At 36.9% G+C, this 19474-nt stretch overlaps 1 protein-coding gene across 16 annotated transcripts in view; it reads right to left on the reverse strand.

The window, feature by feature from the left end:
* Positions 1 to 19474, reverse strand: part of RUNDC3B (RUN domain containing 3B) — a 256564-nt gene that overhangs the window by 124769 nt on the left and 112321 nt on the right. For all 16 annotated transcript variants that reach the window (XM_058297049.2, XM_058297056.1, XM_058297053.1 and 13 more), the window contains 2 exons: positions 8596 to 8685; positions 6485 to 6565 (listed from right to left, as the gene is read on the reverse strand). In XM_058297049.2, coding sequence (XP_058153032.1) covers positions 6485 to 6565; positions 8596 to 8685 — 171 coding nt within the window. The remainder of the gene's footprint in view (positions 1 to 6484; positions 6566 to 8595; positions 8686 to 19474) is intronic.

Raw genomic sequence — 19474 nt, forward strand, 5'->3', positions numbered from 1 at the left:
AGGAGTAACTGCTCTGCAGTTAGGAGAAAAACAGGAAATGCTGGACAGAACAATCACACATGTGAAACACCACTGAAAAGTCAAATAATATAAGGAGACTGATCACTAAGTTTGATAATGAGCTGTCACTATCACTGCTAAGCAGTTTCAGGGTAGGGGATTAAAGCTTAATTGGACTAAGTCTAGAGAGGATGGATAACGAGCATGATAAATGACATATATGAAAAACTCACAGCTAACATCACACTCAATGGTGAAGGACTGAGAACTTTCCCTCTAAGATTGGGAACAAGACAAACATACCCACTGCACCACTGTTAGTCAACATTCTAGCTACGGCAATTAGGCAACAAAAAGAAAAGTATCTGAACTGGAAAGGAAAAAGTAAAACTTTGACTATTTGTAGATTATATGATTCTATATATAAAAAGTCCCAAAAAATCTACAACAAGGCTATTAGAGCTAATAAACAAATTCAGCAGAGAGGCAGAGTACAAGATCAATATGCAAAAACCAGTAGTATTTCTATACATTCGTAATAAGCAAACTGAAGCTTCCACTCTATTGGGAAAGAACAGTCTCTTCAACAAATGGGCCCGGGAGAACTGGGATAGCTATATAGAAAATAGTGAAAGAGGACCCCTATCTCATACCATAAACAAAAATTAATTCAAAATGGACCAAAGACCTTAATAGAAGAGCCAGGACTATAAAACTCCTAGAAGAAAACTAGGAAAATGTCTTTAGGATCTTATGTTACACAATGGTTTCTTAGACTTTATACCCAAAGCACAAGCAACAAAAGAAAAAAATAGATAAAAGGGATCTCCTTAAAATTAAAAACTTTTGGTCATCAAAGAAAGGACTTCATGATAGGAGTGAAAAGATAATCTACTCAATGGGAGAAAGTATTTGGAAACCACATATCCAATAAGGTTTTAATATTCAGAATATATAAAAATCCTATAACTCAATAATAAAAAGACAACCCAATTAGAAATGAGCAAAATATTGGAATAGACATTTCTTCAAAGAGGATACACAAATGACCAGAAAGCACATGAAAAGATGTTCAGCATCACTGGCTAGTAGGGAAATACAATCAAAACCACCATCACATATTATTTCCCACCCACTAGAATGGTTCCTCTTTAAAAAACAGAAAATTACAAGTGTTGAAAGGATGTGCAGAAATCAGAATACTTTTTCATTGTTGGTAGGAATATAAAATAGTGCAGCCACTGTGGAAGACAGTTGGCAGTTCCTCAGGAACCAATTATAGGATTACCACACGACCTGGCAATCCAGCTACAAGCTTTGTTCCCAGAAGAACTGAAAGCAGGGACTCAAACAGATATTTATTTGCACACTGGTGTTCACAGTGGCATTATTTGCAATAGCCAAAAGATGGAAGCAACCAAAGTGTCTATCAACAGATGAATGGATAAACAAAATGTGGCAAAAAAAAAAAAAAAAAAAAAAAAAAATACAATGGAATATTATTCAGCATTTAAAAGAAATTAACTCCTGGTTCATGCAACAACATGGGTGAATCTTGAAGACATGTTGAGTAAATTAAGCCAGACATAAAAGAACAAATATTGTATGATCTCAGTGATAAGAAATAACTATAATAAACAAATTCAAAGAGTTAAAATCTAGTATATAGGTTACCAGGGGGCTGAGGGTAGGAAATTGGGAGTTAATAATTAATTTATTCTGAATTTCTTTTTAAGTAGACTATAAAGTTTTGGAAATGGGTGGTAGTGATGGGAGCACAGCACTTCGATTATAATTACCAGCACTGAATTATATATGTGAATGTGGTTAAAAGGGGAAATTTTAGGTTGTATATATGTTGCTAGAATAAAAAATAAGAAATAAAAAAAAGAAAAGAGAGAGGTAGAAATAAATATGAGGTCAGAAAAGTTTTCTGTTGTTGTTTTTCTACCTTGTTTTTCAAGATGGGGAAATTAAAATGTCTGTATGCTATGATGTATGGGAAGATCTAGAAAAAAAGGAAAATTAATGGGAGGGGGCAATTGCTGGAACAAAGACCTAATAGAAAAGACAGGATGGGATATAGCAACCAGGTTAAGAATCTTAGGTAGCAAAATGATTACTTTATCACTATTAACAGGGGGGAAAGGTAGAGTATATAGGGTACATTTCTACAAGCGGCAATTAAGCAGCACCCACAGACTTTAATGATGTGCATTCTCTTTAACTCAGCAATTTCGTTTCTAGAAATTTGTCTCTTTAGAAAACAATCATGGTTAGCAAAGACTAAAATACAAGGATGCTCGTGGTAGCATTATGTTTAAAAGTGAAAATTGGAAGGCATCATAAAGACCAACAATCACTCACTAATGGATTTTTCAGGACTAACACATGTTCGAGAAAAACAGTTATTTCAAACAGTAATTCAGTGAATAGCAATTGTTTACTGTTGGACAACCTAAAATTTAATTTAATGAATTTTAATTATGAAATGTATTTTTCTGTTTACATATTTCATATATTTGGTTATAGAAGGATAAACCTCCATTTTAAATCGCCAATAAACATAAATTCAACTTTACCAGCAACCAAAAAATGCAAATTAAAACAATAGGATATAAAGTTTTACTTAGAAAATTGGTCAGACTTTCAACACTTTGTTGGTAAGGCTGGGAAGCAGGTATTGTGCCATGCTGCTCATAGAAACTAAATTCGTGTGACCTCTCTGAAGAACAATCTGACAGTATATCTCAAAAATTTTAATAATACATATGTTCTTTATTCTAGCAATTCCATGTCCAAGATTTTAACTTAAAGAAATAATCATGGTTCTATGTAAAAAGATGTAGTTAAAAGGATATTAACTGTAAAACTGTATAAAATAATGAATAACTGAATGCACCTTAAAAGTCCAATAACAACTGGATAAACACAGACAATAAAATTCTATTCATTTAAGAAATGATACTTTGGAAGAATAACAATACGAAAATATGTCCATTAATATTGTTAAGTGAAATAAACAGTTACATGTACATTATGACTCCATTTTCATTAAAGAAAAAAATGTATCTATGTATAGAAAAGCCTGAAAAGCCATCCATCAAAATATTAATAATGCTCTTATTAGCTCTTTTTTGAAGGTAAGATTATGAATGACAAACTTCCTTCTTCCTAATTTTCTGTATTTTTAAGTTTTTTGACAATGAATATGTATTGTTGTGACAATGAATATGTATTGATTTGAAGCTGTTACATACCCCAGAAAAACACGTTCTTGGGAAGTAGACTTGGCTCAAAAGATACAGTGTCCGCCTACCACATGGGAGGTCCACGGTTCAAAACCCGGGCCTCCTTGACCCGTGTGGAGCTGGCCCATGTGCAGTGCCGATGTGCACAAGGAGTGCCATGCCACCCAAAGGTGTCCCCCACATAGGGGAGCCTCATGTGCAAGGAGCACACCCATAAGGAAAGACACCCCGCACAAAAGTCCAGCCTGCCCAGGGTGGCACCACACACATGAAGAGCTGACGCAACAAGATGACACAACAAAAAAGAGACACAGATTCTGGGTGCCACTGACAAGAATACAAGCGGACACAGTCTAAGAACATACAGCAAACAGACACAGAGAGCAGACAACTGAGTGGGGGGGCACGGGAAGGGGAGAAAAATTAATAAAAATAAATCTTAAAAAAAAACATGTTCTTGAATTGAATCCATTGCTGTGCATGTGGACCCATTGTAAGAAGGACCTTTTGACAAGATTACTTCAATTAAGAAGGTGCAACTCAGTCAGAATGGATCTTAATCCCATTACTGGAGTCCTGTATAAGAAGAGTAAATTTTAGAAAGAGAGTGAGAGAAAGCCATGGTAACAAGAAGATGAAATCAACAAAACCTCGGAAAAGAACAGAAAGGCCAAGAGACACCATCATGTGGCTTGCCATGTGACAAACGAAGGAACAAGGATCACTGGCCAGCCCCAGAACACCACAGTCTTTGGGAAGAAAGCATCACCTTGATGACGTGTGGACTGGACTTCCTTTCAGACTCAGAAACAGAAGATAATAAATTCCCAAAGTTTAAGTCAGTTTTATGGTATTTGCTTGAGCAGCTTAAGAGACTAAAATAATTGCTTTTCATATAAATTAAGTGAGGCACGGAAGTAGACTTGGTCCAGTGGTTAGGGCGTCTGTCTACCACATGGGAGGTCCATGGTTCAAAACCCAGGCCTCCTTGACTCGTGTGGAGCTGGCCCATGCGCAGTGCTGATGCACACAAGGAGTGCCATGCCACGCAGGGGTGTCCCCCGCGTAGGGGAGCCCCATGTGCAAGGAGTGTGCCCTGTAAGGAGAGCCGCCCAGCGTGAAAGAAAGCGCAGCCTGCTCAGGAATGACGCTGCACACACGGAGAGCGGACACAAGATGACACAACAAAAAGAAACACAGATTCCTGTGCCGCTGACAACAGAAGCAGACAAAGAAGAACACACAGCAAATAGACACAGAGAACAGACAACTGAGAGGGTAAGGGAGAGAAATAAATAAATCTTAAAAAAAATAAGTGAGGGAGGGGGCTTGACTCTCATGGTTTCTTAAAATTAGGATCAACAAGTTTTTAAAAATTTATCTAATAGAGGAAAGAAACTCCCTTGCCAGTAATGTTTGGTGGTCTATGAGGTTGAATTTGTATTTCTCTTCTCATTTTAACAGTCTTTATGTAACAAGATGGTAGAAATTCCTGAGTATATAAAGGAGAGGAAACTGTACATATTATATGTGTTTGGATTAGTGTATCAAAGAAAGAGGAAACTGCATAAAAATTCAGACAAAAACTGTTAATCAGTTGGGGTCACAGGGTATATATTATTAAATTCATTCTGAGGATACCAGTTGAGAAAGTTCAGTTATTAAATCCTTTAAAAGCATTATAATTACTACAGCTTCCTAGAGAAAGGAAAACTAGTATTTACAATTATCTTTCTATTTTAAATCAATTCTTAAATCTCTAAAAATAACCTTTGTACCTTCATGTCATGTTGATGACAAAACCCCTATCTCTTGCTCTCTAACCCCAGAGTTGTATTTTGCTCACTCTACCATGTGTGTACTAGCCAAGAGACTATTAAAGTTAATTAACCTCTATGTGTTTCAGTTTCCTCATTTGTAAAACAGGGATAGTAGTGCCTATCTCACTGGATTTCGAGGACTACTGAGTTAATAGAAGAACACAGAATAATGCCTGACTGGAGACCTCATTTTTTTAATGTAATACTAAAAAAAATAAAGACAAAAAAAAAAAAAGAATGCCCAACATATAACAAACATTCAATAAATAATATTACTACTATTATTTTACTGTTATTATTTTTAAACTATTAGTCATCTTTTGTAAAGATGGGATATCGTTACAAAATGTACCATAACCCAAATTATCCTGAAAGAGGATCAATTTCCACCTGTTCAAAACCTCTTCCTGTATTTGCCTTATAAACCTACTGTACTAGAATTATCTCTTTTCCCTAATCACTTCCTCAAATTAGAAACTTTGGTGTTATTATACTCTATTCCTCCTTCTTCCTCACCATCGACATATCCTCACACTCCTAGCTCTGAAATATTAGTAACTTCTCACTTTAAATGGTGATTATTTTGGAGACAGAGATTGTGTTCTGCTTCTTTTTTCCAGAAGTGTCTACAGGTTCCTATACTCTTGACAGCTATATATTCCTAGTACCTAGGAAAGTTTTATTCCTACATTTGGCACTCAATAAATGCATCTTGAAAATGTATGTGTTCATACAATATATGTGCACACATATTCATACACACCTACACACAACCTTACAACCTCATAGCAACATTTTAGAAGATCATCACTCCATCCCAGAAATAGATATGCAAGCAGATCTTCAGAAATATTGGCATATTTCATTTGAACAATTTTCAATGCTGCTAAGTGTGTGAAATTCAGAAATCTCACACATACTAGTAGTAGGATAAATTAGTATAACTCTGTAATTTAAAAAATTCTGTGTAACACTTTAGAGCAATAAAATCTTTCTACTTACCTGATAACTTTGAAAATTCATAATAGAAACAAAAATAAAATTGATTTGCACAAAGATGCCCATTATTATTTTCTTTATAATGAAGATAAAATGCAAAACAATATAAATAGTAAATTATATTTTTGAAATCTCAATGGACTATTTTAGAGCTATTAAAATTATTACAATGATTAGAGCAATAGAAACAAATGCATTGGTTATTTTTTTAATTATATTTTTTTCCTTGGATTACAATTATGTAAAAACTGCATTTACATGATTAATGAAATTGCAACTGGAGTTTGTATTCTTGAATAATTTCTGATACTTAAATGTTTTATAAAAATAATTTTAATCAGATGAATAAACTGCACAATAAACCATAAAATTATAAATTAAGATTTCAATAACATATTTCAAATAATCAAATACCTTTGGGTAAACTTCAAATATGGTGTATAGTCTATGACAGCAGGAAAATTGCCATCCAATCCCTCTCCCTTTAAGCAGAAGCTAAAACAATAAACAACAAATATTCCATATCAATACATAAAACTTAAAATAAAATGTATTATAAACACACTCTTGTTAGAGACATTTGTTTCATCAAATTACAGGTGAATTTTTTGTTTTCAATGTAATTGTTACTTGTTACAATAAAAACCTCAATAAAGATGCTCTACTTTCAATACCAATTACAAAACATTTCACAAGTTAACACAGTTATATAAATGTACTAAGCAAAAATAAAATGTACTGAGAAATCTGTGCAAATATTGTCTCTCATACTATCTCAGTCTTTATTGGACTTTTGAGAAATCAGTAGAGAATTTTCAAGACTTATCCTTCACATTTAGATACAAATTCTCAGGTGACAATGAATACCCCCTAAAAAGATCAGACTGATGAGAGAACAAGGACAGTATTATTATCTGTACAGATGAAAAGCCTTGTATCTTGAACCTAGAAAAGATGTTAAAAATCCTCTTGTCTCCAGTCAATACTTTTTAAGGCCATGGCAAGAGGGAAAAGTTATACGACTTGCCCAAAGTCATGCTGTGAGGTTGGTAGATAGAGCCAGTAAATGAACACTATATCTCTTGGTCCCCAATCTATTACACCTTGTTTTCATGATGATACATCCAATAGGATGACGAAAAGAAAAGATGTAATTATTACTGTTAAAAGGGAAAAAAAAGTGTATCTTCTGAGAACATCTTCTAGGACTATTTATAAGATGTAGGTTTATTTTTCAAAGAAAAAATCTGTGAAATACCACATTTCAGTTTCTTAGGGAATTTTGCTGAAATACTTGTTTGAATATATTAAGATTGAGGGTATGCATATACTTTTACAGACTTGAATAAGAAGAGAATCAATGGGGCAACATTTTATATGTGCCTTCATTCATTTACAGAAACATTACTAAAGTATCTTTAAGACATTTGCTGAAAATAAAGTATCAGTGATATACCTAAACCAATAGTTAATAGTTTCATTCCAGGTTTTTTTGTGACCAAGAGTCATATATTTATTTATCAAAAAAAAAAAAAAATTCTAAAAACAGATTTAGACAGTTACTGGTATGCATTATGAAAAACTAACATCCTTACAGGGATCAAAAAAGACAAGCTTAGTACAACACCTATCTTGTTCATCGTAAAAAATTAAGCTAATTAAGCTAATACTAGTTAATTAAATATCAAATAGAGGGAAGCTATACTTATGAAATAAACATTCTGTAAGGGAAAAAATTACTGGAAGTAGGTTACCTCAGTGAAAATGGGAAGGATATTTTAATTCAAGATCTAAAAGGAGATTTTCATTTAAGTCGTACCTATTTTATTAAAATTCTTAAACCTTAAAATTGTACTTCCTTTCTTCTTGTGTTTGCATTCTTGATACAGACCAGCCATTTACTTAAGTAGAATGTAAAGTCTGGGATCTATTAAAGAAATGCAAAAATATACTTCCATAATATAAAAAGAACATTCAGTGTCCATTTTCAGAACTTGTCATCTTAGTCTGGAACAAATTCAGCTTTGTTAATAATAAAGGCAAATCTAAACAATATTATTTTATAATCTAGATACATGAGAGAAAACATAGAATACCTAAGATATTCAGCCAGGGTCTACTTTTTCTCAATGCATGAGATGGCGACAATCTTTTTGGTTTTGGATCTACTTTAGTCTCTTTCTTTTCATTTTAAAGGAGTAGCTGAAAAATACTAAGAGGCCAGATCCAAAACCTTTCTTCATTTTACCTGGGTATACCATATTTCTGCTTGCGCAGATGTGATCTAAGCTTTCATTTTACCAAGCTAGAGAACAAGCCTATCAGTGAATTTCTTAAGCTTGAGACAGTTTCTTTTCTGAGAGCAAACCCACTTAGACATTTAACTGATGTCATTTGAATAGCAACAACATGCATCAAATATCAATATCCAACTATGTGTTACCTAGAAAATATTAAAGAAAAAATCAAAAGTGGAAGTCATGAGGAAAAATTATTTAAAAATGGGATACATTTAGATAAAGTACCTGAAATCAATAGCATTGAGTCCAAGCAGCATGCCAGCAAGCATATTTGCTTCCTCACCCAAAACAATTGCTCCATCTTCATAAAATCTCCTAAAAAATGAAATGGATCAATATATAAAGTATTAAAAGCAGATTGAAGTTTGACTTAGAAATGTCTTAGGCCCAAACTAACACAGGAATAACTAAATTTTATTTTTCAAAATAAAACATTTGGACTACCCAAGACTTGCAGATATTTAGGAAAAAAACACTGTCACCATAACAAAACTCACTGTCTCTAAATGTTTCCATGTCTCTTAAAAAGAATCCCCATGTATTCTATATCTAATCTTTAAACCCATCGCTATATGCCATCTTACTAGTAAGGGAACCTGACAATATATTGGGCTTCAATTTTCAGGAAGTTTTGGATCACAGAGTGGTTCAACAATGGCAGCGGAGGAATACTGGTATAGGATACTATTGACAGGTGATATATGGCTGACAGGGAGCTATACAGGGCATATGTCCAGGGTGCATGGTAATGTTTGGATATACTCATAGTGGCAACAATTAAAAACTACAGCTGGGGATGGTACTCGGTTCCTGGCCGGGGGTGCTCTGTCATGGTCACTAGGGGAGCAGCGGCAGTCCCCCAGGTGCAACGGTAAGGACCAGGAAGGAATGAGGGTCCAACAGTGAGAGCATGACACTAATAACTATGCTTGTGAGCCTATATGCCTGAAATAAGAACAAGGCCTAGAGCAGCACTGTGCCTGGGAATTTCCTCCTGACAGCCTTTATGTTACTCAAATGTGGCCAGTCTCAAAGCCAAACTCAACATGTAAATGCAATGCCTTCCCCCCAGCGTGGGACATGACACCCGGGGATGAGCCTCCCTGGCACCGAGGGATCACTATCAAGTACCAACTGATGATGCAACTGGAAAATGACCTTGAATTGAAGGTTCAATGCGGATCTAGCAGAATATCCCTGTCTACATATAATAACATGACTTTAAAAGGCTGTTTGACCTAATGTAAGGGGGAAATGGAAAGGAGAAATGAGTTTATATGGCTACGAGTCTCTAAAAAATTTTTAGAGTCTGGAGGCTGTCAGAAGGATTGCCCTTATGCACAACTGAGCAGAATCTAAGAGACAGATGAAGTAGATACAACCTTAGGTATTGGTTCCTTTGAGGGCTAAAGAGACCCACGGGCTCTATGGTCATGGCAGATGGGGTTCACTGCCATGTCAGATGGCCCTTCTTTGGAGCTGGTGTTTCTGCGTGATGAAACTGGATTCAGATGGAATCTCTTTTCATTAGATTTTCATGCTACTTTACTGGAATTGTAGTTGGTGTTGGGGTTTAAGATATATTTAGGGGATTTGAATCTCTGGACTGACAATATGATAGCCAGGCCCTGAGCCTCAACGGACTTCAGCTCCTACAATCTGATTTATTGGACTCACCTCACTCAGCTAAGATGGAGTTGAAGAAGGACAACCACCACACCATGGAGCCTAGAGTGCCTACAACTGAAAGCAGGAGGATTGCATCCAGTATCCATGTGGAATCTGAGCCTCCTCTTGACATAGAGATGCCACGGACATAACCAATCCAAGATCCACATAGAAAAGGTGGCATTGGAGTGGAGTGGGAAAAGTGGACATGGTGGCTGATATGAGTATGGGGAATGGCAGGAAGAGATGAGATGTGGAGGCGCCTTTGGGACTTAGAGTTGCCCTGGATGGTGCTGCAGGGGCAATCATCGGACATTGTAAATCCTCCCAGGGCCCACTGGATGGAATGTGGGAGAGTATGGGCCATGATGTGGACCATTGACCATGAGGTGCAGAGATACCCAGAGATGTACTTACCAAATGCAATGGATGTATCATGATGATGGGAGTGAGTGTTGCTGGGGGGGGGGGGAGTGGTGGGGTGGGGATGGTAGGGTTGAATGGGACCTCATATTGTTTTTTTAATGTAATATTTTTACAAAATCAATTAAAAAAATAATAATAAAAAATTTTTTTTTAAATTAAAAAAAAAAGAATCCCCAAAGTGACTCTTTTAATTGACCTGGAATGCCCAGCATTTTTTTCTCATAGTGAGGCAATATGAACATAATCTCAAAGTTGGCAAACTTAGGTTCATTTATACTGTTCTATTTTCATATCCATGTAGATTACAGTTGTAAACATAAAACATAGTTTCTGTTTTTCCTATAAGGCTAAAGGTTACTCACAAAATTACTAAATTAAGAACTAGGAAGGTGTGACCTTTAGTAATATATGTTAACTTTTCACACTGAAACACTGATAAGGCACGAGTTACCAAGGTATCTGCATATGAAAAAGAAAGTATTCTGTATCTCTTTAACAAAATATGAATATGAATCTATCTTTCTTAATTCTCACAATGTCTTCTGTTTTAGTTAATGTTAGATTTTAAAATACTTTTGAAAAAATATAATATGGACCTAAGTTATTTTTCCACAAAAGAATATAAGATATTTGAATTTATTTATTTGAAAATATTACACTAAATAAAAACTAGCCTGTGTTCAGTAACTAGGGATCATTAAATTTTATACTGACTTATACTACATGTAAACAGTGAACACCATCCCACTCCACCCCACAACAAAAAGGAAAAAAAATATTTTTAAAAAAATTTTTAAAAGATTTATTTTATTTATCTCCACCCCCTCATTGTTTGCATTTGCTCTATCTGTTTGTTATGTGTTGGTCTTCTTTTTAGGAGGCAATGGGAACTGAATCCAGGACCTCCAATATGGGAGGGAGGTGCCTAATGCCGTGAGCATCCTCCGCTCCCTACTTTGTTGTATCTCTCATTATCTTTTCCTCATTTCTCTTGTTGAGTCATCTTGTTGCATCAGCTCACTGCACCTGCCCATTGCATCAGCGAGCTGTCTTGCTCATCTTCTTTACGAGGCACAGGGAACCAAATCGGAGACCCCCCTGTGGTAGGCAGGAACTGAACTGCTTGAGCTACATCTGCTTCCCAGAAGACATTTTAGCATGTGAAATTTATCTTGCTCTTTTCAGGATTCATAAGCTTATAAAGGCTGCAAAAAGATTTAATATTCACAATCTTACTATCAATGTTGAATAGTCTTTCACAATTTACCAAGTTCTTTTACAAAACATTTTATCATTTGATACTTCCAAAAAAAGCCCATGAAGTAAATGGGAAAGGGATCAATGTTAGTTTCAAATTTATCATTAATAAAAGGGTTGCATTAGTGAGCCAAAGGAGTGCTGATGCAAAATACCAGAAATCTGTTGGCGTTTATAAAGAGTATTTCTTTGGGGTAGAAGCTTACAGTTATCAGGCCATAAAGCGTAAATTACTTCCCTCACCAAAGTCTGTTGCCACATGTTGGAGCAAGATGGTTGCTGATGTTCAGCCTTCCTCTTCCTCTTAAGACTCCGTGGTCCCAGCATTTTCCAATATCAGCTATAAGTTGGGATAAGTCTTGTCTCTCTCCCAAGGCTTATTTCCCCCCAGACTCAACTGCTCTGTTTTCTCTACAAGGTCTGCTGTAGACTATGAGGCTCTTTAGGCTTTGCCTCTCATCCTGGGACTCAATTCTCTCCAGGCTCAGCTGCTCTGCTCCCTCCACAAGGCCCACTGTGAACTGTCAGGCGAACAGCTCATCATTCTTCCCAGGGCTTTTTGAAGGAGCCATCTCTATTCCTCTGCATTCTTCAACTATATAATTACTTAGCAGGAAAAACTCCCATTCTCTTCTCTGCCCTGTGGTTTTTCTCTGTGAGTCCCTCCCCCTTCTACTGACGTGGCCCAATCAAAGCCTTAGTCATTATTTAATCAAGTAAAAGTGAAACCTCTGAATCGAATATAATCTAATATGCCCAGAGGGACAGAGCAGTTTACAAACATAACCCAGTATCTATTTTTGGAATTCATAAACAATATCAAACTGCCACAAGGGTCAAAGAGGTTAAAACAATTTACTCAAACTCATACAGGTGATCAGCTCAAGGAGGCAATCCAATTCTTTCTTTAAATTCTGTATTTTTCTATAAGCCCATGCTTTTCCTTGTGAAATTAAAAAAAAAAAAATTAAAGAGCATTTAACCTATCCCTAACCTCTACAAAGAGGAATAAACAGAGATAACTATTTACCCTCAGACAGCTGTAAGGCAGTAAACAAATACGGTGGAAAGACCTGCCTGGAATAGATGCTTTCTGTTTCCTTAAAAACATAGGGATTGTTTTTATTGAGCTACATAAAAGGAGAAGAACCAAAATTTTCAGCCTAACAAAGAATTAGTAATATAAATGGAAGGATATTCTATATACTCCACTGAGGTGTCCCACAAAAAGGTAAACATGTTTAGACAAATCCATATATTTGAGATTTTCTTCCCTGCCAGGAGGCTAAATTGACTGTTGACAAGACTATTTTATGTACACCAGAAAGAACTATGTTTCCAATATTTCTCAACCACCAAATTACATAGGCCCTAATGCTTTAGAAAAAGATTCTGGTCGCTGATATTGGGAAATCACACAATAATCTTATTCTCCTATGTAAGAAAAGATCTTATCATTAGCCATTTTGAGACCACCATGGTTTAAAAGTAAATTCTAAGAATCAAACCAAAACTATTCTTGCTTGCTTCCTAATGTCAACATTTTATTAGAGACTGTTGAAGAATATAAAAAAACAAACAAAAACAGTTTTAGAGATTTTTTAAAAATCTCTTTCCCTTTTAGTTTTACAAATGATTTTGTAAGCTAACATAAAAATCCTTGCTATGTGCGAAATCAATAATTCCACTCAAATAGAAACCACAACCTCAAGCATAATATTACATAGGTAAGACTTAATGTAACAGCCTTCATTGGAATAGAGGTGAAGGAGAGGATAATGAGAAAGGGGAAAGGTAGTTAAGAGGATTATCCATTATATGCTGAAATTTTTCACTATTGTCCTGGTTAAGGAAAAATGTATTTTTCAAGAAATGGACTTCTAGATTTAAGATATTTTAAAAATAATAATCTAATTCAGTATTAAGGAAAATAGTGAATTGAAGGAATCTGAAAAAGATGGCATTTTTCTCATTTAATATCAGACTAAAGGTATTCATGTGTATTAAAGATGAAAAGCTATTTGTAAAAATTAATTTTTGATTCCTTTAAACCATATAAATAATTTTGACTGAAAAATCTGATTCCTGTTAACACTTTCAAAGACTTCAAAAAATGTACACATTCAACCTCCTTATGTTATCTCATAGGAAAACTGAAACATTAATAATATTGGCTTATATAACAAGGTTATACAACAATGAGCCAAGAGTAAAGCCTGAGATGACTAATCCAATAATAGTGAGGTACACACGATAAAAATCCCTTTCTTTTGTAAAATATTTTTTGTTCTAAGGAAAAATATTTTTACAAAAAGAAGCTAACGAAAACAGTGTATTGAATTGCAAGAATGTATTATAAATATTGAAAGTAGCACATAGATAGGTTCAAGATGGATTTTGGAGATAGGACTGACAAGACTTGCCAATGGATTGATTACGGGAAGTGACAAAGAAAGAGGAATCAAGTATGAATTTTAGATTCTGATTTGATCAACCATATAGGTAGGAAGTGATGCCATTTACTAAGAAAGGGGGGAACAGTGCTCTTTAGGGGGAAAAATCAGGATATATGAGCTTTCCAACTAGATATTTAAATGTGGGTGTTATGATCATATAGAAGGTAAAGTCATGGGTGATGCATGAAATTCTGAGAACAGAAAAATGAAAAGAGAAAGAACAGACAACCAGGACTACCCTCAGAGAACTAATGACATTTAGAAGTTATAAAGAGAAAAAGCAGCCAGAAAGAGAGAATGAGAAAAAACAATTACAGAGGTAGAAGGAAAACCATCAAAGGCGAAGAGGTTTTTCAAGAAAAAGAAAGTATTCAGCTGTTTTAGATGAGAGAGAACAATGTGAACAGAGAACTGTCCATTGGTTTAGCACACTGGAGATTCCTTTAAACTATCCTTGGTGGAATGGTGAGGGGCAGAAGCCAGACAAATGAAGAGAGAAGAATGACTCTATGGTATGAAAATGACAGTGTACATAGGAATTTTTGAGAAGTTTGGTGATGAAGCAGAACAGAAACATGAGCAGTAGTTGAGGGGAGATATGGGTTCAATAGAGAAGATATTTTTTAAGGTAGGAGATACCAGTATAAGTTTCTAGAAGACTGGGAATTACCCAGCAATGACAAAGATTGAGGATGCAGAAAAATAAGAGGTGAATGAGGATAAGATCCAGAAAGGAGTAGCCTCTGATAAAAGGAGAAACATTTTGTAAGAACCAGAAGGAACAAAGAGAATATTGTTAATGTGTGTTTGGTGATAGGTATAAGAGAGTTCATTAATTGCAGGTTCAATTTTCTCAAGGAAGTATAAACTAAGGGAATTATTTAGGAATGAAGGTATTGGAAAGGGATATGGGAGGGTGTACAGAGAGAAAATATAGTATAATATAATCATTATGGGGAGTGCAAAAGCAGGAGTATTAGAGAATCCATGTAGAGCTGTTGGTTAACCCTTAACTGATGTTTATAATTATGAACTGCAAGATCATCTTGGATTTTCCCCATGATTCATCTCTTTTATAAAACATTCAACATCATCGAATTATTTCACTACATAATGACCTCTTTGATATAATGTTCTATAACCAATCTCTTAATGACTACCAATTTATGGAGTTCTTACTGTGTACAAGGAACTGGCTAAGAACCTTTTCTAATTTAATGCATTATTCAATTTAACCCTTATAATCCAATGAAGTACATATTATAATCATTGTCATTTTACATATGAGAAAACTAAAGCATAGAGTATTCATATAGCTGCTAAGAAATGGAACTGGGATTGAAACCCTGGTCTTGCTGATCTCAAAGCTAGGGATCTAAACCACTATGCATTTTATCTCTCGTTTCACACCACACATGATATTGTTCAATCCTATAAATAATAATGGACTTCTCAAGGAAAATGTATTGTGATTGTGGCACTTTGGGATCATTTATGAATTCCTAACAAAAGATAATATGTTTGTAAACTGGTTTATTCCTCTGGGCCTGATTAGCCTTTTTTTTTTTTTTTTTCATTATGGTGCTTTTATTTATTTTTTGTCATAGAATTTTTTTAATGTTACATTAAAAAAATATGAGGTCCCCATATACCCCCCACTGCCCTCACCCCACTCCTCTGATAACAACAACCTCCTCCATCATCATGGGACATTCATTGCACTTGGTGAATACATCTCTAAGCACTGCTGCACCACATGGTTAATGGTCCACATTAGAGTTTACACTCTCCCCCAGTCCAGCCAGTGGGCCATGGAAGGACATACAATGTCCAGTAATTGTCCCTGCAGTACCACCCAGGACAACTCCAAGTCCTGAAAATGCCCCCACATCACATCTCTTCTTCCTTCTCCCCACCCTCAGCAGCTACCATGGCCTCTTTCCCCACATCAATGCTACATTTACTTCCATTACTAATCACATTAGTTCCAGAATAGAGTTATCAGTAAGTCCACTCTAATCCATACTCTATTCCTCCATCCTGTGGACCCTGGGATGGTTATGTCCACTCCACCTCTGTATCGAGAAGGTGCTTAGATTCTACTTGGATGATGGATGCAACTCTCCTGTTTGCAGTTATAGGCACTTTTGCCTCCCTGGTGTGGTGGCTGGCCTTCTTCACTTTCCTGTTAGCTGACTGGGGTAAGTCCATAAACCAGAGGGTAGGAGTTGCAAGTCTGTTGAGGCTCAGGGCCTGGCTATCACATGGACAGTCCAGAGATTCAGGTCCCCTTCATATACATCAAACCCCAGCACCAACCACAGGTCTGGTAAAAGTAACGGGAGAGGCTTGTGAACAAAGATCACATCTGAGTCCAACTCCATCACACCGAGGAACACAAACTCCAAAGTAGGGCCAACTAACATGGTCCTGAACTCCATCTGCCATGACCACAGAACCTGTGGGTCTATGTAGCCTTCAGAAGAACCAATACTGGGTTGTATCTACTGTAGTTGTCTCTGGGACTCTGCTGAGGTGTGCGTACAGGCAACCCCTCTGATGACCTCCCGGTTCTTTTTTGGAGACTCATAGCCATATAAACTCATTTGTCTTTTCCATTTCCCCCTTTTATTCAGCGTCAAAAAGCATTTTTAACTCCTGATATTCCATGTAGGCTGAGATATTCTGCTGGTCTGAGTTGACCCTTTAATTCAAGATTTAATTCAAGATCAGTACATTATCAGCTGGTACTGGTAGTAATCCCTCGGTGCCAAGGAGGCTCATCCCCAGGAGTCATGTCCATACTGGGTGGGGGGGGGGGGGGGAGGCAGTGCATTTATATGCTGAGTTTGGCTTCGAAACTGGCCACATTTGAGCAACATGAAGGCTCTCAGGAGGTAACTCTTACACTCCCTGCAGCTCTAGGCCTGGTTCTTATTTCAGGCACACAGGCCCACAAGCATAGCTGATAGCCTTTAACTGTATTAAATCAAAGGTTTTACATTTACTTGTTTAAATCAAGATTACGGCTTTGATTTGACCACATCAGTAGGGCATGATCCAGAGTTGAGTCCCCACCCCCTTGGTGGGCTATATAAGAGGACACTCACTGTAGCAGTTTAATATTGATGAACTCCAAAAAGAAATATTGGATTATGCTTGTAATCTGATCTGTACCTGGTGGGTGGGGACTCACAGATAAAAAGGCATGGCAAAGAACAGAGTTGAGGGTTTCTGATGTTGGAGTTTGATGCTGAAGACTTCAGCTGGAGCCCCAGGAAGTCAGCATGCAGAGGAAAGAGAAGCCAGCCCTAGGAAGAAACGAATCTTGAACCCAGAGAAAAGCAAGCCCCAGGAACGTAGGAACCCAGGAAGCCCTCGCCCTTGCAGACGTCGGCAGCCATCTTGCTCCAAATGGACTCTGGTGAGGGAAGTAACTTATGCTTTATGGCCTGGTATCTGTAAGCTCCTACCCCAAATACCCTTTATAAAAACCAACCAACTTCTGGTATTTTGCATCAGCACCCCTTTATCTGACTAATACAGAATTTGGTACCGAGGAGTGGGGAAATGCTTTGGTAATTACCGAAATGCTGGAACGGATTTATAAGAGGGTAAGGGGTATTTTTTGGAGAAATTGTGGGATGCTTGATGGAAAAGGCCAAGAAAACTTTGAAGACTGTTGATAGCAATATGGATGCGAAAGAGACTTTTTATGATGCCTTACAAGTAAATGATGAAACTATTATTGGAAACAGGAGCAAAGGTAATTTGCGCTTTAAAATTGCAGAGAACTTAGCAAGATTAACTCCTGGTTACAGAAGGCAAAATTTGAAAATGGCAAGCCTGGACATTTAGCTGAAGAACTTGCCAAAGTAAACCCAGAGAATGAGGCTTGGCTTCTGCTTGCAGCTTATAGCAAAATGCTAGATGAGCGAGAGAAGATACTGAACGGTGTGACAAAAAGAAAACAGGAACTGATTCTGGAAATTCCAAGCCTTTGGAAATCAAGCTCCCAGATGAAAGTGCCCGATTTGAGGACTTAACTAAACTTGGAACTGGTAAATCAAGACTGAAGATGCAATTATCTAGGAAAGCCCTGTGGAAAGTCTTACTGTCCGATAGCTTGGACCCCTGCTTCCTGGATGCTAAACCAAAAGACTTTTTGAGAGAGCTGTATGAACAAAACCATTGTCAGCTTGGAATAAAAAGGACATGGAAAGGACAGATAGAAGGAGAAACAGCTTTTAGAGGAAAACCATGGAAGCCGAGATCTGGAATTAAGACATCAACTTGGGCTAAGAGAAGAACCCTACCCATGTGTACAGAAGTGAATTTGCCCCAACAGTTGAAGAGGGTGGATGCTCCTACCCGAAGTTCTGGGAGAGTTTTGTTGCCCCAGGGTACAGAGAGGGTGAAGCATATTCCCCAAGAATTAGGGCAGTTAAGGTTAGCACCCTACAGGTCTGAGAAGGGTGGACCTGTCCCCTAAAGGTTAGGGAAGGCCAGGTGGTCAGCTTCTTGTTCTGAGAGGGTTGAGCTTGTATGCCAAAGGTTAGGGGGAATGCTGTCTTCACATCACTGTACTGGGGGTGGGGGATTAAGACTCTAACCCAAATATTGGGTAAGGTGTGGCAATCGTCCCAACACTCTTGGAGGGAGAGATCTGGAGCTTGGTCTACACCAAGATGCTTGATGAGCGTAGAACCAAGAAAATGGCCATTGGGCAAGCCTGTGGAAAGGGTGGGTCCCCATATGGCAGCAAGGAGAAGAAACCATCTTCTTAAGAATGATGCTCAGACTTGGAAATCGAATGGAGGATGCCCTGCAGGTTTACTGAACTGTAGAGGACCCATGACTTATGTTTCGCTCCCAATTTCTCCTTATTGTAATGAAAATGTTTATCCATTTGTGCACTGGAACAGATAAATTGTTTTGTAAGTTTCAGAGGTCTATAGCAGACAAGACTTTGCCCCAGACAAACTGTATTTCTTTAAATTGATTGTGATATGATTTAGTACTTGCATTGTAACTGATTTAAGGTTGTTTTTTTTTTAATATTGTAATATCTTTGTGGAATTCAAAGGGTGGAATGTAGCAGTTTAATATTAATGAATTCCAAAAAGAAATATTGGATTATGCTTGTAATCTGATCTGTACCTGGGCATGATTGAGTTATGATTAGGGTGTTAAGTCCCCAGCCCTTGGTGGGTGGGGACCCATAGATAAAAGGCATGGCAAAGAACAGAGTTGAGGGTTTCTGATGTTGGCGTTTTGATGTTGCAGTTTGCTGCTGA

The sequence above is a fragment of the Dasypus novemcinctus genome, chromosome 5 (genome assembly GCF_030445035.2).
Source record: "Dasypus novemcinctus isolate mDasNov1 chromosome 5, mDasNov1.1.hap2, whole genome shotgun sequence".
NCBI classification, from domain to species: domain Eukaryota; kingdom Metazoa; phylum Chordata; class Mammalia; order Cingulata; family Dasypodidae; genus Dasypus; species Dasypus novemcinctus.